Source organism: Lissotriton vulgaris, chromosome 2_1 (genome assembly GCF_964263255.1).
Source record: "Lissotriton vulgaris chromosome 2_1, aLisVul1.2, whole genome shotgun sequence".
Taxonomy (NCBI): Eukaryota; Metazoa; Chordata; class Amphibia; order Caudata; family Salamandridae; genus Lissotriton; species Lissotriton vulgaris.
The window spans coordinates 234,586,203-234,610,328 of NC_141687.1; the positions used below are offsets into that span (position 1 = coordinate 234,586,203).

General features: G+C 43.5%; 1 protein-coding gene across 1 annotated transcript in view; it reads right to left on the reverse strand.

Annotated features, from left to right (window-relative positions):
* The window catches only part of KSR1 (kinase suppressor of ras 1), a 588,594-nt gene that overhangs the window by 193,335 nt on the left and 371,133 nt on the right, over positions 1-24,126 (reverse strand). Inside the window, 3 exon segments of the mRNA XM_086954818.1 lie at positions 7,790-7,793; positions 13,630-14,090; positions 16,933-17,080. Coding sequence (XP_086810944.1) covers positions 7,790-7,793; positions 13,630-14,090; positions 16,933-17,080 — 613 coding nt within the window.

Here is a 24,126-nt window from a genome sequence, read left to right on the forward strand (position 1 = left end):
CATCGGAATACACACACCCTCCCCCTCACACCACCTCACACACACTCACCCTCACACACAATTACACGCAAAGACCCTTACACACCGTCAATAACAGTCTCAAAAATCACACACACTAACACACTCACACACCCTATCAGCATCACACATCATATCATATCACAATCAATCACCCTTTTCAAAGTCACTCACACTCACACTCTCTCACATTACACAAATGTCACAAAAAGACGTTAATATTTCACTTCTGTTCTTTTATTTTCCTCACAATAAAATACACTGAACATAATCTTCACAAAAGGTATTTACAACAGTTTAAGCTATTGCCATTATAAATTACAATAACTTTTATTTAAGTATCAATTATTTAAAACATTTCATAACCATTGTTATTTGTAATATCAATACATCTAAGTCACGTAAATACAAAACATTTGCATTAGAAATACTATGAGTGTCACATTTGCAAAAGTTAAATGTATTGGCATTGTAAATAACAAATCTATTAATTTCGCGATTTTCAAAACCAACACATAAATATAAAATGTGTAATTTACAAAACCAATAGCTCCAACTTTCCTACTGCGAGACCTATTGGCAACGCCAGTGCTTGTTGTTGTTGCAGTTTTTATATAGCACTAATTCGACCCGAAGGTATTGGAGCGCTTTACATCAGCACCAGTTACATTACACAAGGACACATTCATTTTTTGCAGGCCTTGGGAGACAAAGTGATTTACCCAGAATCACAGGATGATGAGCCGACGCAGAGACTCGAATTTGGTACCCCAACTTAAACAACTGCAGCTCTGTCTGTTACGCCACACTGAAAACTGCAACGTGAACTTCCATACGGCACAGACTGCAACAACCTTTCTTTCCTGATATGTTTGAGACACCAAATTCCTTTCAGTCTACATATATCTTGCCCTATTTTGCAATAATCAATGCCTTGTGTTATTAGAATAACACTTTTACAAAACCTACAAACAAAACTATTACTGTTTCCAACAGAGCACACTCCAGTGTTCTGCACCATAATCCACGCTGTCCTGTCTCTTTGTCAGGCCCATGTTACTTTCTAACTCACTGTCTATTTAATCAATGAATGGGACTTTCTTCAAGGATGTGCTGTTGAACATAACACATCTTGTTAGAGTGGCCTCCTGGTTCATATTCCAAAACTTGGTTTTGGCAGGGTTCATTATTCGTTTTTGAGGTTGGCAGCATATTTGAAAGTCTTTTAGGAGACGATGCATTGATAACTCAGCGCGGACTAGCAGGACCAGATAATCATTTCCTAACTGAGGGGTGTCCAGAAATTGATTTAATATATGGTTAGTAATTTCGTTTTTTTATAGATTAAAAAGAAGCCGCAACAGGATACACCCCTACCCAATACCAATATGTATGTTGTTGATAGCGCATCCTTCAGTCTTGCTATAACTCATTTTAACCGTGGTGTTGGTGAGGTAAAATAAGGGCATTAAGATTTGTCGAATGTGTGGAATTTGGCAACTCTGAGTTACTTGTTGTAACACTGAGTTCCGGCCAAATTCTGCCAATCGGCATGTGGCTGATTTTTTTCCTGCAAGGCTCAAGATATGAGAGCAAGATTTTGGCACCCCCAAGCGCAGTTTTCTTGCATAGGCAGTGGCAGTCAGATGTCTGCTTTTGAGTAGATTTGCTAAATCCTCTCGAGCTGCAGCAAAATCCACTCTAATAGTGGAGCACTCCGGCACAACGCATGGTGCAGTTCGATCAAATTTTTCAGCATTGCTCGCGCTACTGGTGCTAAATTACAGCACGCACAGCACAACCTGCATAATTTCTGCTCATTGGCAGAGCTCTGCAAAACTTCACACAGTTTTTATGTAACTCCATGGGATTCCACAGTCAAATTCCACAATTCCGCCCACTCCTAAAAGATGATTCGGGCGGTTATCCTTTTTAGCTCCTTCAACAGAAGATTACTGTTTGCTTAATCAAAGGCTGTTTTAAGTCTATGAAGGTCTGTAAGAGGGGGGCTTTCTTATCTGTAAGAGCGAGGCCTCCGGGTGGTTATGCGCTATACAAGTGGAATTTTTCATTTCATTTCATTTCATTTCATTCAAATGAGATGTAGACTCCGCAAGATCGATGGTACTCATGCCATGCCTGAAGTCTACTTGGGATCTAGAGAGTACGTTATTGACCTCCAGTCACACAATGACTCGATTCATTAGTAGTTTCCCAAATATTTTACCTGCACCATCAGGAAGCGTGAAATTTGATGGGTCAAAATGAATGCCTTTTTGGTACATTGGAACCACAACTGCAACTCCAAGAGGGTGTGCATTGCAGCTGGCAGCTGTATAATGTTACCACACTGGTGATTTTCAAGATTTCGTGTTACAGACACAATGTCAGTGTTCCTATCGTTAACTGAAGGTTAAGTATAGTTTCTTCCATTATATATTTTTTTAATCCTTTACTGCACTTGGCTGCTGGACTTGTGGCACTCTTCTTCTGCACCAGGTGCCTCTTGCGATCCCCTTATATTGCCCTGGTCCCCGCTATCCTCTGGTCGCCGCCCCGGTCCACCACGGCTTGTGCCAGTTGAGTGGAGGGCTCATTCGACCAATCACACGACCCCTTCTGTGGGTCACGCATTTCCGGTGGGGGCAGGCGCTTCTCTCCCAGCCCTATTTCTTCCCCATGCCAGCCCAGACGCGCAGCGGACGCGCCAAAGGCAAGCCCGTCTGCGCCCGTCCACGCCTGTACGCCACCAGACGCCAGGACCCCTGGCTCTACTCAGGTTCATACCTACTCCAGGGAGTGGCTGCTCGCCGCGCAAGGCCAAACACCCTGCGGCAATCACAATCTGCACCCAGATGCGCCTCAAATGCAGTGTAATATAAGCGGTTTTAGAGCTGAAGTGACAGCTATGTCTCTATGTAGCCCTACCAGTGCCCCACACATTAATATCTTCAGTCTGAACTGCAGGTCGCTAGTTAAACATCACAGAGAAATATTTGATCTTCTTCAGGACTCTACTCCAGATATACTCTTTGTAACCAAAACATGACTAACAAGCGACTCTGTGGCAATTCCTGCTTTGGCTCTCCCCTCGGGTTACTTCTTACTTCCCCAGAATAGACCCTGTGGTAGAGGTTGTGGCCTAGCAGTGATATTCAAATCAGCCTTCTCCTGCACCCTATCACCCCACAATATCCCGGACTGTGAATGTGAGCTGTTCAAAATCTGTCTATCACACACGTTCACCTTCTATGGGCTCCTCATATACCGCCCTCCGGGACCATCAAGAGCTTTTCAGGAGGCCCTCGTGCTCTCTGCATCCACACTTGCCCTGGAGGCAGCCAATTTCAGTATTTTGGGTGATTTTAATTTGCACCTTGATCGCCAGGACTCCCAGTAAATCACCAACTTCTTGGGGGCTTGGAGGCTTGTCAACTAATGCAAATAGTGGTGGGTCCATCTCATCTAGCTGGCCACCTATTGGACCCTGTATTTTCTAACATTTATCCCGTTGTAGCCCATGTCCCTCTTCAGCTAGCCTGGACAGACCATTTCCTTATCCATGTGAGTTTCGACCTTGCTGACGCCCCTTTGCAGACTCCCCAGCACACCACCATGAAACGATCGTGGCATAAGCTGGACGCATCTGGCTTTGCCTCCAGCTTAAAAGCCCCCTGCTCGGTTTGGCCTACCGATCTGGAGGAAGCTGATAAGGTTTATAGGAGTTGGATTAATAGCACACTAGGTGGTTGCATTCCTAAGAAATTGACTTGTGCTAAGCGTACACAATCTCACGCTTGGTATAACGAGTCCTTATGGCAGGAAAGAAAACAATGCAAATCCTTGGAACGCTCTTGGAGACGCTCCTATGACCCCACAGCAAAACAAATCTATATCCTGGCAATCAAAGCCTACCATAAACTTGTCCAAAAGGCCAAAGCTGCATTTTATACCAATGTAATCACTTCTAGCTCTAACCCCTCCAAACCATCTTCTCTCTCATTAATGATATGACAAAACCTATAGCAGCTATCAATAATATAATTTCCTCCAACCAGCATTGTGAAGCTCTAGCCCAGTACTTTATCAATAAACTTGACAGTATTTATACTACCCTCGATGCGCGCAGGGTGGTATCTAAACCCCGGCCATCTATCAATATCCCAGACTCCTCCCCCTGATTACAAGCCCTACCCACCTGTCCTGCAAAGACATGGAAACTCTCTCCAATAAGGTGAAATCCGGCTCTCCTGCCGACCCTGTTAAACCGGATATCTTCATGAAGTTCCAAGACTGTCTCCTGACAGAGGGGAGGACACTGATTAATGGATCACTTCAGTCAGCGGTGCTTCCTAAATCCTGGAAACACGCTAAGGTTGTTCCAATTCTGAAAAAGCCCACACTGAATGCACCGACCACTGAGATTTACCGGCCCATCTCATTGCTCCCTTACCTGGCGAAGGTCATGGAATCCCATGTTAACACCATCCTTACCAAGTATCAGGAGGAAAATGAGATTCTGGACAAGTCACAAAACGGGTTCCGGCCTAATCATAGCACGGAACCCACTTTGTTGCCAGTCACAGAGCAGCTGAGGGCGGCACTGGATGAAGGCAGCACCACAGCGTTGGTGCTTGCTGCTTGATCTGAGCGTGACCTTCGAAACGGTCTCCCATGAGATCTTCCTCCATCGACTCGGGGAGATTGGGGTCAGTGGAACGTCCTGGGGCTGGTTTGCATCTTTTCTATCTGAACACTCTTTCCAGATCCACGCCCCCTCCTACCAGTCCAATACTCACCCCCTCGATTGTGGTGTCCCTCCAGGCTCTGTGCTGAGCCCTACACTTTTTAACATGTACGTCCTCCCTTTGGCCCGGGAGATTAATATGCTATCCTATGCGGACGACACCCAGCTACTATTCAACTTCTCCAAAAACCCCGGCCAAGACCAACAGAGGTTCCAGGTGGATATCATGGCAATCTCAGAATGGCTGGCGGAAAACTACCTCCAACTTAATTCTTCTAAAACTGAGGTGTTCTTGTTTGGGAGAGACTCGCATAAATGGGATTACCAATGGTGGCCCACTGCGCTCGGTCCTCCTCACCAGCCCAAAAACTCAGTAAAAAACTTAGGGGTCCTGATGGATAACTCCCTATCCTTTGAACTACATGCCAAAAAAGTGGCAGGCACCTGCTTTGGCCACTTGCGTGGGCTGACACCCATTTTAGGATTCTTTGCTGCTCCCATCCGTCAGGTGATCAATCAATCAGTAGTCCTGTCTTGGCTGGACTACTGCAATGGACTTTTATTGGGTACAAACAAAACGGTCACAGAGAGATTGCAACGGGCCCAGAATGCCGTTGCCCTAAACATAGTCACACTTCCCATCTCCTGTATCACCTACACTGGCTCCTGATCGATCGGAGAATTCATTTTAAAACTCTCTGTACCATTCATAAGATTCTGTACAACCAGGGCCCCCAGATTCTGCAGGGGCTATGCTCTTTGTATGTACCAACACGGGCTCTGCTCTCTGCAGATTTGCATCTGGCCTGCACACCCAGGGTGCGCAGGAGCAGAGCGGGTGGGCACTCTTTCAGGTCCCTGGCTCCTCTCCTGTGGAATTCTATCCCAATCTTGGCCCGCCGCACCCAAAATCACCTGGCTTTCAGAAAACAGATTACAACCTGGCTATTCTCTTCCATCTAGCTGGGGACGCCTGTGCTGGGCACCTTTGCCCCGTGGCGCCTACACTTTGGACATTTCTGGGCTGTCCTTCTCTTAGCCTTCACCTTCCATCTCTGTTGCCCTGTTCCGCTAGCGCTGGGACGCCCCTTGCTGGGGTAGCCATGCGCTATATACGCCTTTTTAACATAACATAACATACCTTTTCCCTTCCCCTTCGAAAGCCTACAATGATGAACATGACACACTCAGGTGGATTAAGTATTTCTTTTACTTTCAAATGCCTTTTTCAATGAGACTCAGTGTTTCTCCATATTTACGGCAACAACAAAGCCATGTGACCATAGACAAAGTGAGCAGACTAAAGTGCAAAACACAAAGTGTAAGGGCATTGTGACCTTCTCTCTTAAAACAGTTTCTTTACAAAAGTCAGCAGCTAAATAAACTCCACATATATATGCAAGTTTTCTCAGCATGGAAATACATATGTTATACATTACAATGCATTAACCAATAAATATTTGTTAACATTTTAGCCAATAAATATTTTAGCCAAATAATATTTTGTGTATAACTAGATCAGTTTTAAAGGATATAATCACATATGTGTATAAATATATACAATATATGTTATAAAATATCCTAAAAGAACCATAAAAACCTCTGCTCTGGAAATTTGATTACGCCTTTGCAGTGGAATATTTTATTAATGCTTTGTGTGCTTCCCCCATATAGCCCCAGTGGGCAACTGTACCATGCAACAGACTGTTATGTGCCAGTCTTAATCTCACTGCTTGCCTTTCATTTAACACCCTTTTGAAAGCTCCTTCTTTGCATTTTGCAAAAAACAATGTGCAGTGTGCAATTTCCTCGCCCTAAAATCTATCACCTATTATTGTTATTTCTACTTCTACAAATGAAATCCCATCTATTTACTATTTGTCAGGAACCTATTTGTTTTTCTCATCCTACTGGGTGTGTCCTGATCTAGATTCTTAGTAGTACTCAATGCCCGCACCATGTGTGTGAACCCTCTAAAGATTGCGTAGAGGTCCTCTCCAATTTTGAGGCCCCCTGGAGTCTTGGTATTCAGTTCTACACTATATCTTGACTCCAGTTGTCTCAGCCTTTTTATCCTGTTTCCTCCTCGCATGTTCTTGAGAACTGCATCAATCACACAATATGTGAGACCCTGCGCATTCCCCTTATGGACTTCTTAAAAATTACTTGCTACAGGGTAACCTTGTTCTCGACTTTTAATCCCCCTCAAATGCTGAAGGATTCTTCTATGGACTAGTAGTATTGTAATGCAAATATACATCAGCTGGCAAGGGCGTTTCAACATATACACAGCATGTTCCGTCTTACAATTGTAATGTCCATTAATGTGTTTAATGCGTGATGTAATGGGAGAAGCATATTGTGTTGTGATTTTCCCGTTTTACAAGCTCTACATTTCCCATACTTTTGGAATCCTTTTCTTACCGTAAATCAGGTATTTCTCACCTCTTTTCTACTCTCAGGGCTGCTAACCACTAGTTTTTGTCCAATCAACCTGGCTCTCCTGAAAGTATTACCTGGACTCCGTGGGGCTACCTCCCCGAGCACAGGATCATTCAGGATGAGGTTTCAGTATTTATTCATAATGGCTGCCTCCTATGCATCATATGTAGTAACAAACCTAAATTTATTTTGCTTCTGGCTATTTTTACTGTTGAACAGGAGCTCTTCACTAGGTTTTGATTTTGCTTTGATAATAGCCTTCTGCAAACAACCTTCTGAATAACCCCCATCTCTGAATCTCTCTCTCAGATCATAGATTGCCTTTTCTTCATCCAGCTTATTGCTATAGTTACGCCTTACTCTGAGACATTCCCCATACAGGATACTTTCTCAGTCGTCGGTTTTCTAAAGAATTTAGTTTCTAAAAGGTTCACCTCTACATACACAATCAAATCAAGGAGGTTCACCTCAATTTTACTTAGATTACTTGTAAACTTAAGTTTAGATTGTTCACCTCAATTCTTTCCAGGAATAATCTCATACTCTCCTCTGTGCCTATGAATCGACTCCAGTGAATAACACGATCCTCCCATTCCAACTGGAATTCTGCATGGACCACCTGCTCCTCCCACCACCCCATATGCAAATTTGCATAACTATGAGAGAAGCAGGTGCCCATCATAGTCCTGCATATCTGTTGAAATATTTCACTACTGAATATGAAAAAATTGCTTGTCAAACACATCTCAATCACTGCTAGGAGTAGAAAGCATGGGTTATGTGTCACACTGACCCTGTATCATACACATCACTGGCAGCATAGTTCACATTAACAATCAACCACAGATATATGGGAAAACATCATTGCATATGGTGTTCAGTCTGTATACAGCTGTTCAGAGAAAGCCAAGTACCTAAAAATATCGAATGTCTGTTCCAAAAGGAATAGACTATACAGACAGCTTTTACCTGCATCAATCCCATTACAGTCAGCGATCCTTCATTGAGAAATTAAGTTGATATAAGCAGAGAAGTGGGTACTGTAAACAGTATTGAGTGCATGGAGAGAGTTTACCCAATACCAGACTGTTTGCAGACAGCGAAACTCTCATGAGAAATACACTATAGTGTATTAAAAAGTATCTACTGACAACAGTGTCAACTCCAATTATCACTTGGCAAAACAGACACAGTTTGCGCCTGAAGCTGCTAAAGATTATACTACCTGCAGCCGTCATACTTTGGTGAAAAATGTACAGATAGCCCGTCTTCTGAAGTACCACAAGCACATGTACATTGTGGACACAATCTTCTATGTTAAGTAGGAATTGTCATGCTCAGACGATTCTGTCTAATAACTCAAGGTTACTTACAATACTGAGTATGAAGTATGTAGAATGTTTGCCCTGCTGGAAACTTTTCTGCAGTACCAAAAATACGTGTGCGCAAAATGTAATGAATACAAATCAACAACTGTCACCTTCACTCAGAGTTACTCTTCAATCCAAAGATGTACATGTTCAATACCTCTACACACCTATGAAGCATTAGAAGCACATGCGTTTTGTAAACTGTTACACCGATTAGCTGGACATAGACTGTACAAAATTAGGTAAAAAAGAAATGGTAGTACCCAACACTATGTAAACTATAAAACAAACGAGCACACTCATAGGATGATGTCAACATAGGATGATGTCAACAATTATGTCATTTGAGATGTCATCAGTGATATCATAAAAGATGTCACAGAACATGTCATTGGTTATGCAATAGTTGGGGTCCTAAGCAGTGCATGGTGGGGGTGCACATTCTAGTTAGCTCTGCTAACTATACCTGTTGATTTTTATTTTAGTTCAAGCTGTTATTGTAGTCATTGACAAATGCACCTACCTATAACATTACTTTAACCTTTTATTTCACTGAACATATAGATAGATAGATAGATAGATAGATAGATAGATAGATAGATAGATAGATAGATATACACATTACAAAAGGCGTATATCTCGGTCTAGTTCAACATTTAGCGTGGTGCAGCAATTTATATTGCAGACTAGCATTGGTCCAACCCATCCACTTTTAGGGGACTACATAAATCAGACTCTATGACGTATCATGAACCCAGAGACCAGGTGTGTCAGACTCTAATTGATATACTCGTACTATTCCTGACACAAGCCCCTTCTCTTATTGAAGAGGCCGCTACCGCTCGTTGCACCTAGATTTATGGAAAAGCTCAGCACTAGTCCTGCTTACCCCAGGTTGTTTATTGCCTCATTTACCTCAGTGTCCTGAGAGAAATCATGGTAAAAATAGATGCCTATGCAGGGTTATCATAAAAATAGAACCAGCGAGTCAGGGAGATGGCGGCTGTTGAATCACGCCACAGCCTTGCAGAGGGAGAAGGTTCTCTTGGTATCACATGAGATAGGGTACCTCGGTCTGAAAGTAGCAAAAATAAGTAGTCCGATCACAAGGATACAATAAGGATATAGCTGATTTGTTGGTTTTCTTTACACCGAAAACCTCAGTGTTTCAAAGGGCACTGTTACTGCGCTTGGCTATGATGCTACGTGCATCAATGGTATTCAACATATACATGTATGGACGAGCATTAACAAAACCTATTGATTTCACCTTTTAAATAGAGAAAATCAAATATGTGTTGTGAATAAAGTGTGTTGTGCATGCAATTTTTTTTTATTTTTATGTATAGAGAAGGAGTGTTAATATTTGTTTGACAAAGAGGGGAATTGAATGGTTTTAGTAGCTATAAATGTTGATTAATGGCATCCCTTGCGGCAGCCCTTAATTGGCTACCTGAACACTCCATTCATCTCCAATCCTGTTCTGATGCATGTTGGATGCTGTGGGAGCAATGTTTCCCACAAGCACCCGCTACACCCCCCTCCCCCTCGACGGCCGGTGAGACTCAATTGCAGTAGTGTCTGGCATAGTTCGCGGATGAGAAGGCGGGTGTGGGGGTTGCGGGGGTGGGTCGCGGGTGAGTTTTAAATAACTTACCTTGCCGCCATGTCCTGCACCGCTGCTCCTGCTCTCCTGGAACTCGAAGAACAGGAAGCAGGCCCTACTGACCAATCACAACGCTGTAGTGCAGCGTTGGGATTGGTCTGAGCATCCCGATTGGACACTCAGTCAGGCAATGGGGGGCTTGGCTTGTTTTCCATGCAGGCTGAAATGCAGTCTGCATGGAGAACGGGGAAAGTGCACATGACTAGTTTGGGTGGCCTGAGAGGGCCGATCAAACAGTCAATGTGCACTTAGGAGTGGGCAACACCATTCACTGCTACCCATCTATAATTCTATATATTTGTGCTATGGCATAAAACCATTCTCAGTATCGCCTATATTTCTGCAGATGGAATTGGTAGAGGGAGTCTCCAGCTCCAAGGAATCGATGTGCTGTCAAGCTAGCCATTATGCCAGGGATGTCCAATGTTGGTCCATGACGGCTGGATCCAATTCAGAGGTATTGTATCCAACTGTATCTTATGTGGGAAGCCTGAATATCTGGCATAAATCCAGCGACCACATGGCATATCTCTGTATTATGCTGATATTGGGAAGGTTAGTTGCACACCCGGTACAGAGTTTTCAAGGATTAACAAAATAAGTACTATTATCATGACAGCACGTGGGTTTAAGTCAATTTCCGCACAAGAGAAGAAAACAGCATCTACTCAACTTTAAGAAAAGAAGAGCCCCACCATGGACTATGTGGTTGTTACCACTAGGCCCATACTTTGTCAGGGTTGGGTTATTGAGCAGGGATCTTTAAAAAGAGCTACAACGTTTTAGTCACAAAACAATGTAAACATTCTCAGAATGCAGGCTAAGGAGGGGACACACAATAACGGGACTAATAATTAACCTGAGCCTGTACCTTTCAACCTGTTAAATTAATTCCGTCCCTAAAACAGATAATTTTTTCTCTTCACAAGTCCAATGACGTAGCGAGCTTTAAGTATGTCCGGAACAGACACTTGTGATATGACTTGTACTTTTTAGTGCCCCGGCCTTCATCTTCATATCACAGAAGACTGAACTTTCAGTGCTTGAGCCTTGGAGACGGATTTTAAAGAGTACATCGTCAAGGTGAAGGTTAAAATGCATTTTGAACTGATTTAAAACCATTTGTTCTGGTATTTCTTACTTAACACACCAAAAAATATATTTCTTCACACAGTGACAGATCGTGTTTTGTACCCTATGTATCATAACTGGGGCTAACATTCTTTACTCCACAGGCGGAACCAAAACCTGCCTTTACTTCGCAGGCACTACCGTGACTGTGATGTTACTAGGCATTCCATTACCACGCAAGTTGTTACAAAGACTTGCTTTAGGAGGTGCGTTGTTGGACTGGTGTTGGATTTAAAGTCCAACACCTTCCTTACTGATACACTGACTGGAGTTGGGATAGTAATTTATACTATGCCTCCTATGGCAAGTCTTTGTAATGACTTGTGTAGTAAAGGGAAATTCCACCTGAAAAGCATTACAAGAGCACCGTAAGTAAACGTCTGAATCATGGGTGGTATTCTTGTGAGGTTTCCAAACATCCCATTGAGGAGAATTACAGAGTACTTTGAAAACCCTCTAAAGTCCCTGCCTACCGCCCACCAATTTCGATATTATGTATTGCTGTACAATGTAGACATGGCCAGGAAACGGAGGATGACCATTCACCTCCTTGATCCGATACAATGCTGAAGGTGTGCAGTACTAAGGCACCAACTCTATGTCTCACATGAAGCCACCCCATTCAACATGGTGGCGCTCCAAAGCAACATTGAAGGATTTCAAAAGTTTTTTTAAACCTCCCAACAGCATGTGGGTAAGAATTCTTATCAGTTTAATAAAACTGAGTGATATTTCAACGTAAACACGTTTTTAACATCACTGTACATTTCACACATTAAATGTCTGGCTTGGCAACCTGTGAAACTTGCTTGTGGTTAGTTATTGAAGGTATTGCACCGTTACAACGCAACTTTTACAACGCACTACCATTACATCGCAACTTTTACAACGCAAATACCATTACAATGCATGCCATTACAACGCATGTCATTACATAGCAGATACTATTACAACGCATGCCATTACATCGTAAGTATAGGTAAGTATATTATTTTTATTTTATTTTACATTATTTTATTAATTTAATTAATATTAAAAATAAATTAAAATATTAATTTATGTATTTTTATCAAATTAATTATATACATTATTTTAAGTAATTTTGGGGTATTTTTAGGTTTTAGGGCTGGGTTTGGTTTTTGGGGTACAGGGGTATTTTTAGGTTTTAGGGCTGGGTTTGGTTTTTGGGGTACAGGGGTATTTTTAGGTTTTAGGGTTGGGTTTGGTTTTTGGGGTACAGGGGTATTTTTAGGTTTTAGGGCTGGGTTTGGTTTTTGGGGTACAGGGGTATTTTTAGGTTTTAGGGCTGGGTTTGGTTTTTGGGGTACAGGGGTATTTTTAGGTTTTAGGGATGGGTTTGGTTTTTGGGGTACAGGGGTATTTTTAGGTTTTAGGGTTGGGTTTGGTTTTTGGGGTACAGGGGTATTTTTAGGTTTTAGGGCTGGGTTTGGTTTTTGGGGTACAGGGGTATTTTTAGGTTTTAGGGCTGGATTTGGTTTTTGGGGTACAGGGGTATTTTTAGGTTTTAGGGTTGGGTTTGGTTTTTGGGGTACAGGGGTATTTTTAGGTTTTAGGGCTGGGTTTGGTTTTTGGGGTACAGGGGTATTTTCAGGTTTTAGGGTTGGGTTTGGTTTTTGGGGTACAGGGGTATTTTTAGGGTTCAGGGCTGGGTTTGGTTTTTGGGGTACAGGGGTATTTTTAGGTTTTAGGGCTGGGTTTGGTTTTTGGGGTATAGGGGTATTACGACTTTAAATAAATTAAATTAATTGAATTAATTTAATTAATTTTAATTAAATTAATTACAATATTTACAATTATAAAATTAATTGAATTACATTACTTAAATTAAATTAAATTAATTACTTTTTATTTATTTATTTAATTTATTAAAATTAAATATTATTATTTACAATTTTTAAATTAATTAAATTAACTTTATTACATTTTTAAAAAAAAGATATACTTACCTATACTTACGATGTAATGGCATGCGTTGTAATAGTATCTGCTATGTAATGACATGCGTTGTAATGGCATGCATTGTAATGGTACCTGCGTTGTAAAAATTGCGTTGTAACGGTCTGCGTTGTAAAATAACGCGTTGTAACGTCATATATCCGTTATTGAAATATACAAGAATTCTACCAGGGACGTGGCAAACTTCAGTACAGTTAATATAACCACAACAAAAATAAAAGACTTTCCATTGACAAATGGACGAGCGTTTTGCCCGGTGATAAAGCAATAAGATGCACTTACTTATGAGAAGATACGTCGTCTATCCGGTTGCCCAGCTGTGATTCATGTGACTTGCTTCTCCTGAGTGTGGAAAAGCTGGGCAGAAGCTGGAACATCTTCCGATTAGGAGGAGGAGGAGTCCTTGAGGGTTTTACCTTCAACCGCCTCTTTGACTGAGGCGTTGTAGGCGGTGTGATTGCAATGCCCAGGTGAGTCCGAGGGGTCAATCGACTGCTGTGGGACACGGCAGAGAAAGGGTCCAGGAGGTTATCTGTGGAAATGAAAGTTCCATGGCTAGAGGCCAAAGAGTCCGAAGAAGGGATTGCAGAGACCGAGACAGAGCGCGGCTGATGGTGGTTGGTCTTTGCATGAGTCTGTGCAAGTCCCATAGGGTAAGAAGGCTCTGCTGGAGGGGTAGAACCACTTTCCCGACGTGAATCGGAAGGACTCCAAAGAGCATCTTCTTTGATTTCTCCACCTGTTTAACAAGGGTTATAGAAAACAAGGTTATCAAAGGGGTAGACTATTCAAGACACAAAAGTACAAAATATAGGAATTTAAAATAGTGGTAGCCGGAGAGTCAAAGTACCGTTGTGGAGCATGAGAAGCAATCACAAAACGACCGACAGTATTATTCCAGGGAAGGTCCTGCTGTGTCACTCTACTCACTGTGCTAAGATAGGAGCCCTAACAATTTCAATTAAATTCCCTGCCATAAGTACTATTCTAAAACGTATAAAAGGCAATGGTAACCCACCCGGACCCTGACCTACATTATCTTTAAATCTCCATTTTCTTAGTAGTGAAATCAGAACCTCCCAATTACTCTTCATGTGGGCTGTAAGAGGGATTACCCTCCATCTTATTACAGACCTGTCGGCCATTAAAGGCAGTGACAAGTAGATTGTCAAAATGTAGGTCAGGTTCATGGGAAATTATATCAGCTATGAAATTACAGGCCGCTAGGTTGTTCAGCATACCGACAATACTGAATTGTGTACTGTAAGATCAGGGAAACATTTGACATGACGTGGCCTAGGTTTGTAGGTGAACTCTTAGTTTGAACATGTTACTGCCTGTAGTTGGGGAGTGTTAGAGTGAAAACTGTGAGCTAAAATTCCTAAAAAAGGAGCAGAAATATATAAACACAATAGGTGCATTGCAGACGTTTGCTGTCATTATGGAGAAAGTGGGTCAGAAGATAGACTGGCTTTCAGGCTGACCACAGTAAAAATGTAGAAAGTTCTGTACCCTCTACAATGTCCCCGTTTCGTGTTTCCCTGAGGATTTTAGGACAGACCTAGAACACTGAAGGCCATCTAATACTTTTTTAGGGTGATACCTTTGGAATTAGGGACTTTAGCTGAAAAATTCCCCACATGGCCTCTGTGAATAATCACTCTCCTCCTCCAGCCTCAGTAAAGAATGAAAAATCACAGGGGCTGCTGGTGAAACAGATTCCCTCTGCTATTTAAAAATGATACACGTTTGCTTCCAGCTTCAAATGGATAATTAACTGCATATCTCACAGCCGCCATGTGACTCTATATCACATGCAGCACAAGTGATGTGGAGCCATGGGCCAGCTATGCAGCCTGCTATTTTACTTGCAATGCGAAATGTGCGGATTGAGTTGAGCTTATTTCCCTCTAACATCGAAAGTGAGAGGATCTGACTGGGGGCCAGGACGAGTTTAAAACTAGAAAGAAGTATATTTGGGGAGAAAAACAGCTCTTAATGGTCAAATAACCTGGTGGAGATATATGCAGCTACAAATCAGTAAAGCATATTCACAGAAGGTGATATACAGTTACATCAATTAAGCAACGGTCAGGAATAGGCTGGCGTCGGGGTTGCTGGAGTGGTGTAAAAGGACATATGGCATTTTCAAACTAATTAAGAGTGTCGGTTTGGTAATGCACCCACTTACCATCACAGCCATATTGGAGCACACAAAGAAATGCAGACCCAAGGAGATAGGGAGTAGGCCAGGATCACACAACGCAGTCACGAGGGAAAGCTGGGACAAGGGACTTTAACAGGCCACCAGGCCCCGTAGCCAGCATTATCGCGGCTAGTGACTACACCCCCTCCCGGAGCTATGTAGCGATCAAGCCCTCTTTCAGCCTAAGTGGTCAGCAGAAGTGCATGTGACCTACTGGTGAACTGATTTCGTAATCAGTGAAAACGCACTTTCCGGCAGTTCGTTACTTTAGCTTCACACTTACACGGCTAGAAACATGTTTGCTTCCACTAAGATCAAACTTCTGACTTGTCCCAAAAGATGAGTCAAAACAGTGATGAAGAGCTTCGCAATGCTCGCAAATCCCCCTGCAGCACACTGTCGGCTCAGCGTGTTCCAACGAGGGATTACAGCATTCCCGCCTGACCCCGCTAAGTGACGCTCGGATTTCTGCCTGGATCAACATCTATCAGTAGATTCCAAACAGTTGTGCACTGCTAGAAATACACCTAAACCCGTCGCCATCAAGGATTTACTGCGCTTGCCAGAATACAATATTAGGACTACCATTAATTTCAGGTGCCATGGTGATGATCATATGCAAAATATATTCCTTTAAGAACCTGAAATCCCCAAAATAGACCGCTGTTCGACCCCCAAACTCTATTTATACACATGTATGTCTCCTCCAACTGACTGTGGGACCAAAAAGACATGTCTGATTCGAACCACATTTCAAATCCTTATACTATCCAGACCTTGAAGAAAATAAACTCCCGTGCTTTACTTTAAATACAAGCTCTATGTGAAAACAGAGGTCCAAAAATACAAAGTAGAATTATGGAGACAAAACACACAAACTGGGAAAAAACCTACCAAATAATATCATCTATCCCCAAAAATGTCCACAGGTAAACGTTCCCAATTATAGCTGGAAGCACTTCCTAATTACTGCAGGACTCAGTTAAACTGCAATCCAAACTCCACCAATAGCTAGATTTTGCGGGTAAATGTTTGATAGTGGTGTTATTACATGCCAATATTTTTGATGGCAGATATTATATGACAATATTTTGAAGTCTACTTGACTTTGCAAATGTAGCGGACATCTTTGAGTTCCATACTTTTCCATTGGTAGGTGTGTGAAATGTCACTATTTTATGCTTGGGACCATTGTAAAACCTATTTTGGAACGGACAGCCTCCAACTGAAATGAAGGAATTACCAGTGGAACATGATGATAGTTTTGTTAAAAAGAAGGCACACAAAAAACGGGCATTGGTGAGGGATGCAAAAGTAGGAACCACGCGCAGGGTGAAGTCTTCTGTCCTATCAGATGGAAATGTGTTCTGAATACCTGATCTCGCCACCTTCCGTAAGCTGATGAGGGCGTCATTGAGCCGTAGGCACTCTTCAGTGCTGGCACCGTACCGCCGCATAGTTTCCTTCACCTTCAACTCATTCATGTCCAGTAAGGCATCTATTGTTAGAGCTTCTGGTACGGTCTGCAAGAAAAAGCACAAATACATACAATTATTTACTACATGTCGGGGGGATTCCAAATATTAATGTCGTGCTCAATCGGCAACGCAATATTTAATAATGGCGGTTGCAAATGTGAGTACATTTGCACTGTCTCCGTGTAGCCTAGTCTCAAAAAATCACCTAGAGCAGTAATCTGGAATGCCTTCACCCATCTTGCCATATGTTGATCATGGTTGATCCTATTCTTTCCTGTACGTTTTCAGATTTGTGATTTGCACAAATTAACATGCCCTCAAATTGCAGTAACTTTGAATCTAAGATGTTAATGTAAATTCAGGAGGGCATGATCCATGCTAGATTTAAGGAATAACCTCCCCATGATCTTCAAATGTGTTCAGCTGAGGTTTGCTAAACATATATTCATATTAAATGGCTATCCTGAAGTCGGGGTCCGACACATCCTTCTGGGACATATGCTGACGCAGCTACGTACCACAAACTATAGCGGTTTTACCCAAAGGTTAGCTAGCTTGCCAGGAGAGAAAAACAACCACTGCTTTGAGCTGTTGGAGAAATTGTAAATTGTTGTGTCTTGTAAAGCGCACTGCTACCCGGAGGCCTCGTAGCGCTATAGACCGCTGGGGAACCCGTCCTGGCTTTCCCTGTGAGATAGTCCCTCCTGGGGGTCTCCAAGGTGAAACCAGGCATCCCCGGCGTTTGTGTGGGGCCGTTGTGGAGATGAGGCAAGCTAATGCCCAGAGTTGCCGAGTGTGCTCCCTGGTCGGAGTAGGCACCGATGCGAGAATTATCAGTCCGCTGATCCTGGTCCAAGACCCTGCCGCGTCGGGAATCGAACCCTGGTCCCGGGCCGTTCTCTGCACTCGGGTCTGCCGCCTCTAACCAGTGAGCCACACCTCTCCACTAACAGAAACCTTCTTTCTAAGCGACAGATTATGTAGGGAGGAGCTTTTTAGCACTATACCATACTGTAAAACTGCGCTATTTAGTGTTGTTTCTTTTTCCAATGATCTATGTTCATTGTAGCACCATATATCAAGGATCATATTTCGTCATCAGAAACCTCTCTATGGATGCCACACATTAGCACTGATCTCCACAAAAGAAACGGGCCAAAATAGCACTCCCTGAAAATATCAAATGACGTGCTTCATAGCACCCAAGTGCAAGTTAGCAATTCTTAAACAGCTGAAAGCGATTTGGAATATCAATGGCATGGTTTGCAGTTATAAAGCCATCTTTTGGCCAGCGAGAGTCAGAGTTAAGTGCAAGTGGACTGATCCTGGAGATGCTTAGCTCGTCTACAGCAGAAAGAAAACAATGGACTGGAAATGCAGCCAGGAGTGATCGCCGGTGGTTGAGATTAATTCAAACATTCCACCCACCACCTTTGTGTTTTTCTCAGTGTAAACACTTAGGTGTGGTTAGTATTCCCAGACATGGCCCTGTGCTCACTGTGTCACTGCTGATGAGGCCTACGTAGCCCGAAGTCGGTCTGGGGTTGTTTGAGCTCCTGTCTGGATGGGACCTAGGCCTGCAGTTTATACTGGACTCTTCCTATTGGTGCAGGACCAAGACTGATTTGCATATGGCTGGTCTCAGTTTAGAGTGGCATAGTGGCAAAAAACAATTAACTGGATTTCGGCCCCAAGCAAAAGCCAGTTACTGGGATTAATTCAAGCACTGCAGCCATCACTTTATTGTAATTCACCTGCATGGCCCAAATGCAACAATTAACCCCTTCGCCGCGGGGCTAATTCCCCTGCGGTGCGGGGGGCGCGCGCGCAGCTCCACCGTGCTTGTGACGAGCTCGGCTCGTCACGTTGCACGGTGACTCTGTGCTCATGACGAGCGGAGCTCATCATGACCACGCCCATTTTCGAACGTTCAGCACAGCAGGGAAATTATCCCCGTCTGCGAGTGTTGCGCACGGAAGGTGTTAAACAAAGCACTTATAAACCTGTGGTCATGGTAGAAGTTGCTAATTTCCCACTCAAAGCCTACACTCAATTCAGCCCCACTACATCTGTTGAACTCACTTGGCTGGCACATATACATTGGAATGTTTGAAAAGGCCCAACCCCAAGCGTTAAGGAATGCAGACAACTGCCCAACTCGAATGACAGCGTGGCATCTAGCACATTAAGCAGTTTCTTTTGTATTTGGCACTGACTTCCATTGATTAGCCACAAACCGCGGGTAGGACATCTATCAACCATAACTTGAAACCTCTTAAAAATGTGGTGCCTTCTTCAGTCTCATTTGAGGATTACCCGCTGCCCAGGTAGCCACCTGTTGGCACCATGATACCATGTCCATTTCACTTCAAGGAAGTCAAGGCCCACATAGGTACCACTGAGGAAACCGAGCAAGAATGCAGGCGGGGGTGAAAGGGATGAATTATCTAACGGTCTTTGTGTCTGTGTGCCTGTCTGTGTCTCTGTAAGTATGTCTAAGTGTGTGTGTAGGAGTCATAGTCAGAGGTGCTGTGCATGTTTGTGTGTCTGTGTCGGGTGGTGTGTCTGCCCTCCTGTCTGTCTCTGTGTGTCTTTTTGTGTGCATGTAGCCTGCTAGCTGCAACTCTGCCTTTCACCCTAAAGAGTTCTGTGTGTGTGTGGGGGGGGGGGAAGTAACACTAAAATTGATCATAAAAAATATGTTCTAACAACAAGGTTGAGTTCTATACAACACAAATATTAACACTATGACATTTTCTTGAAGTTTACCTATTTGTGATGCTCTAGTTGTGGGTAATCACAACTCGATGACTTATTTATTATCACTTGGGGACTTGTGACATTAACAAACATTTACTGACAGTTCACACACCCTGGACGGGTGACTGAACCTGAAGCCCCGCTCTCCACACAGAGAAAGCAGCACAGACCGCACACTCACGGCCGGCTATACGTTTCCATAACCAAGGAACGGTGTACAGCCCCAAAGAGGAGAATATCTACTCTTTTGCGGTTCTACAGGATAATGTACCACAGTGTGGCCCAATTTTATACCGTGATTAGGTATCTGGCAGCTCTTCGCCAGAGGCAACAACTCGCCTGCATATAATATACACCGGCGTGCTGTGATATCACGACTGGAAGGTAGAAAAGATTATTTGCACCTTTTTAGAACGTCGGAGTGAATACCGCAACAACCCACTGTGGGGGTAGGGTTATATTCTGTATATGCAACAAGTCGACCAGATAGCATTTCAAATTATTACATTTAGAGCAAGGGGAAAATGACAAAATGTATGGATCCCTGTGTACACCTTACTACAAGTCGAGTCATTAATCTGTAGTTTTATCGTACGATCTCTTCTTGAAACATTCTGCACTGCCTTCCAGTGAGACTTCTGAGTCAGCTGTTGGGACTGGCACTCCCGAACACGCTAAACCAAGTTGCATGAGAAGCATTAAAAGCAGCTCTGCAGAAACAAATCTATGGATCAGAATCAAAACTCGCCCACCTCACATGTGGTCACGTGTGTTCCGGTGAAGCGTGGGTTCGAGCATCACAAGTCATCCAATGCACGCCAGAAACGGAAAGCAAACGGCTTTGATAAGGAAAACAAGCTGTAATATTCCAAAACTTACATTTTAATCTAAAACACAACAAGCTGCAAATCAGGGGTTACAGGTAACACTACTTTCTACCCTTTACGGCATGATAGAATGAAGAGTCAAACGTGTAACCTGTAACCTACAACCTACGTGGGTGCAATCGAAACCAGCAAAGATGAGAGCAGGTGACTATGTCCCCTCGAAGTGGGCATGTGTTTTTCAGATATGTACAGCGTGTGCATTTCATGGCAGTGCAGTTTGCACACAAAAAAAATCACTTCCACTTAACGATTTTCTTGCCACAGGGAAAGGCGTGAGTTGTACCACGGGGTTTTGTGAAGCTGCAGATTTAATTAGCGGTGGCGAGCCACTGAAAGCTCGAGCCAGGCTGGAGCCTGAAGTCTGGCTCGGGCTCGGCTCAAGGTCCTGTTGGAACCTCGAGCCCAGGCCATAATGACCCTAGCTTTCATGTGGCTTCTGCCAGCCTCCCTCTACCCAGGATGTGTTCTTATGGCCAGAGCTGACGCCCATGTTCGAGTCTTGGCGTCGGCTCAACATCCTGTGTTTCTGGGCAAATCACTTAATCTCCCCCTGCCTATAAATAATGAATCTGACCTTGTGTTATATAATTAGCGCTCGTGTAAAATGCTCCATTACCTATGGGTCGAATTAGCAATATATTAAATAATAATAATGTGATTTCTAAAGCGCGTAGCTACCTCATTTGAGGTCTCCCAGAGCAGGGTTCAGTCGCCCCCCTGGCTCAATGCGGTTATCAAACCCCTCGGCATCCTGAGCTAAAGAACCAGGTTTTGAGCTTTTTTCTGAATACGTTTTCTGTCTGGGCCTGGCCAACTGCTAAATGCTTTATGACTTTGAATTGCATTAGATGCCTTTGATTTTGGAATTAAATTTGATTCAAGCATCTCAGAAAAGCAAAAGTGGTGAATGCGTTTTCCTTGTTCGTTCTTAAAAGAGTCACTACCGCGACCGCCTTTTTATTGTACTGTAATACTGACCCATGTCGGGTAGTTTTTGTGGGTTACCCCGTTAAAGCTCTACAGTGCATCCAACTGACATACACTTAAAACTATCTAGGACTACTGGCTTTGTCAATACTGTTTAAGATAAATGAGTAACAACAATGATTTTGTTTTAAATATTATTGAACATTTTTCAATTCTTGAATTGTGAGACTGCGAATTACATATTACTGAGGCCTGTGGAATGGGTAAAGGTCTTAAGAATGTCTCAGTCACTCCTGTTATGTTCACTGTAAATTAGACACTTACACCCCTTTTCTCTCCACATTTCCTCCAGTAGAGAAGTGTGGCTCAATGATTAGAGCGGCAGACCCTGATGCAGAGGTCTAGCCCGGGACCAGGGTTCAATTCCCCGCCTTGGCGGGTCTTGGGCTTAAAATTCCACGGACCTGATAATTCTCGCCTCGGTGCCTATTCCAATCATGGAGTCCCACTCTGCAACTCTGGGCAATAGCTTGCTTAATCTCCACAACGGTCCCCACAACGCTAAGGATGCCTGGCCTCCACCTTGGGGGTGTCCAGGAGTGGACGCCTCACAGGGAAAGCCAGGACAGGTTCCACAGCGGTATTCGTACAAGCGCCTTGAGACCCTTGTGGAGAAGTGTGGCTCAGGGGTTAGAGGCGGCAGACCCGGAAGCTGAGATCGGCCCTGGACCAGGGTTCAATTCCCCGCCCCGACGGGGGTTGGGCTCAATAATTCCACGGACTCGATAATTCTCGCTCCGGTGCCTACTCGACTCACGGGTTCACACTCTGCGACTCTGGGCAATAGCTTGCTTAATCTCCACAACGGCCCCTCGCGGCGGGATGCCTGGCTTTCACCTTGTGGATACCCTGCCGAGGTATCTCACAGGGGAATACCAGGACGGGTTCCCTAAGCAAGCGCATAGATGCCTGCGATGTGGGCGATTTGCGCTATATAAATACATGTACATTTACATTTACTATACAAGTATCAGTTTACATTTACATTACATCTACATATCACACACCTCATCATCTTTCATCTGCAGCACCGTCTTTTCACTGTCTCCTGAATGTAGTTCCTCGCCTCTCATTCACCTCATCAGCCCCCAAACACATAACATACCCTCTCACCTGTAAGCACTTCCTTGTGTTACTTTAGCCTTGTTAATATTTTGAAAACTGTATCTCCTTCACACACATCTGCACGGGATCGCAACTGAAGTACTTTACCATTGCTCTCTGCGCTCTCCAGAATGGGCAAGGATAGGGTGACCATCTTTTCTGAGCACCCTGCTGACCCACACTGAGAAACTTTTGTGGCCTTTAGTGTCAACACCAGAGCCGGCTCAGATGTGGCCTCCGTTATAAACACATGGAGTCGGCTCAGTTCAAATATGCACTATACAAGAGTAATATGCTAAACAAAAAAAATACAGAAACACAACATCCTGGAAATAGCTAACACTCTTAGGGAATGCAATATTAACCCGTTTACCGCGGCAGACATTCCGCTGTGGTGCAAGCGTTCTACAGAGTGGGCGGGGCTGCGTCGGCCAACGGTCCTACGCAGCACCTGTAAGGTAGTGCTCGATTACTGAGATGGATTACCTAAATATGCTTTACATTCACTGTTCAAAAATAGATCAGCGTTTTGTCATTGTTGTTACAAGACATGAATTTAGGACCGTTTATTTTACTTTTGGTTCAGAGACCTGGAGGGACCTGGTCCACTTAAAGCTCTGCATATAGTATGTATTTAAATTGGCAGAACGGAATATGTTATTTATTACCAATGCTGATCGCAGAGAGGAACCATGATTCACAAGCGGTAAAGCCTAAAGTGGGTCATTATAACCCTCCCTCAAAATTGGCGAAAAATACCATATTACACTTAATGGCTCTGCATGTATGATTTATGCCATGTCTGTTTTATCAATCATGTACAGTAATAAAAAATAAAGGTATTTAACCATCAGCAGGGCACAATCAGTGGCATAGCAAGGGGCTTGCGGGGGGTGGGTGGGGGGGGAGGGGGTAGGGTGACCAACTGGCATGGGTGCAAATTCAGGACGGCAAGTGTAAAAATTCAGGACAAAGGGTCAAAATTCAGGACAAAAGGTCAAAATTCAGGACAAAAGGTAAGTTTTACAGACGTGTCAGAGGAGGTCACGGAATAGTATATAAGTAAGTAAATAGACAACCACTGAAGTAAAAGTCAAAATAAGTTTATATTTGGTTGAGACAATCGTGCACTTAATGGTTTTTCAGTATGGCTGCTGCTTGCTACCTTAGACGATTCAAAACTCGCATCTCGCTCCAGCAGGTACATTAGTCACCAGACGATGGTGAACCACACCTGAATACAAGTGGGGCCGCTTTTATTGTTGGTTGAAAACTACTGGATATACAAGGAACTTCGCAGTGCCAGCCCCAAGTAACAAAACCGCTCACCCCCTTTCCAGCCTCCCAGGGAAA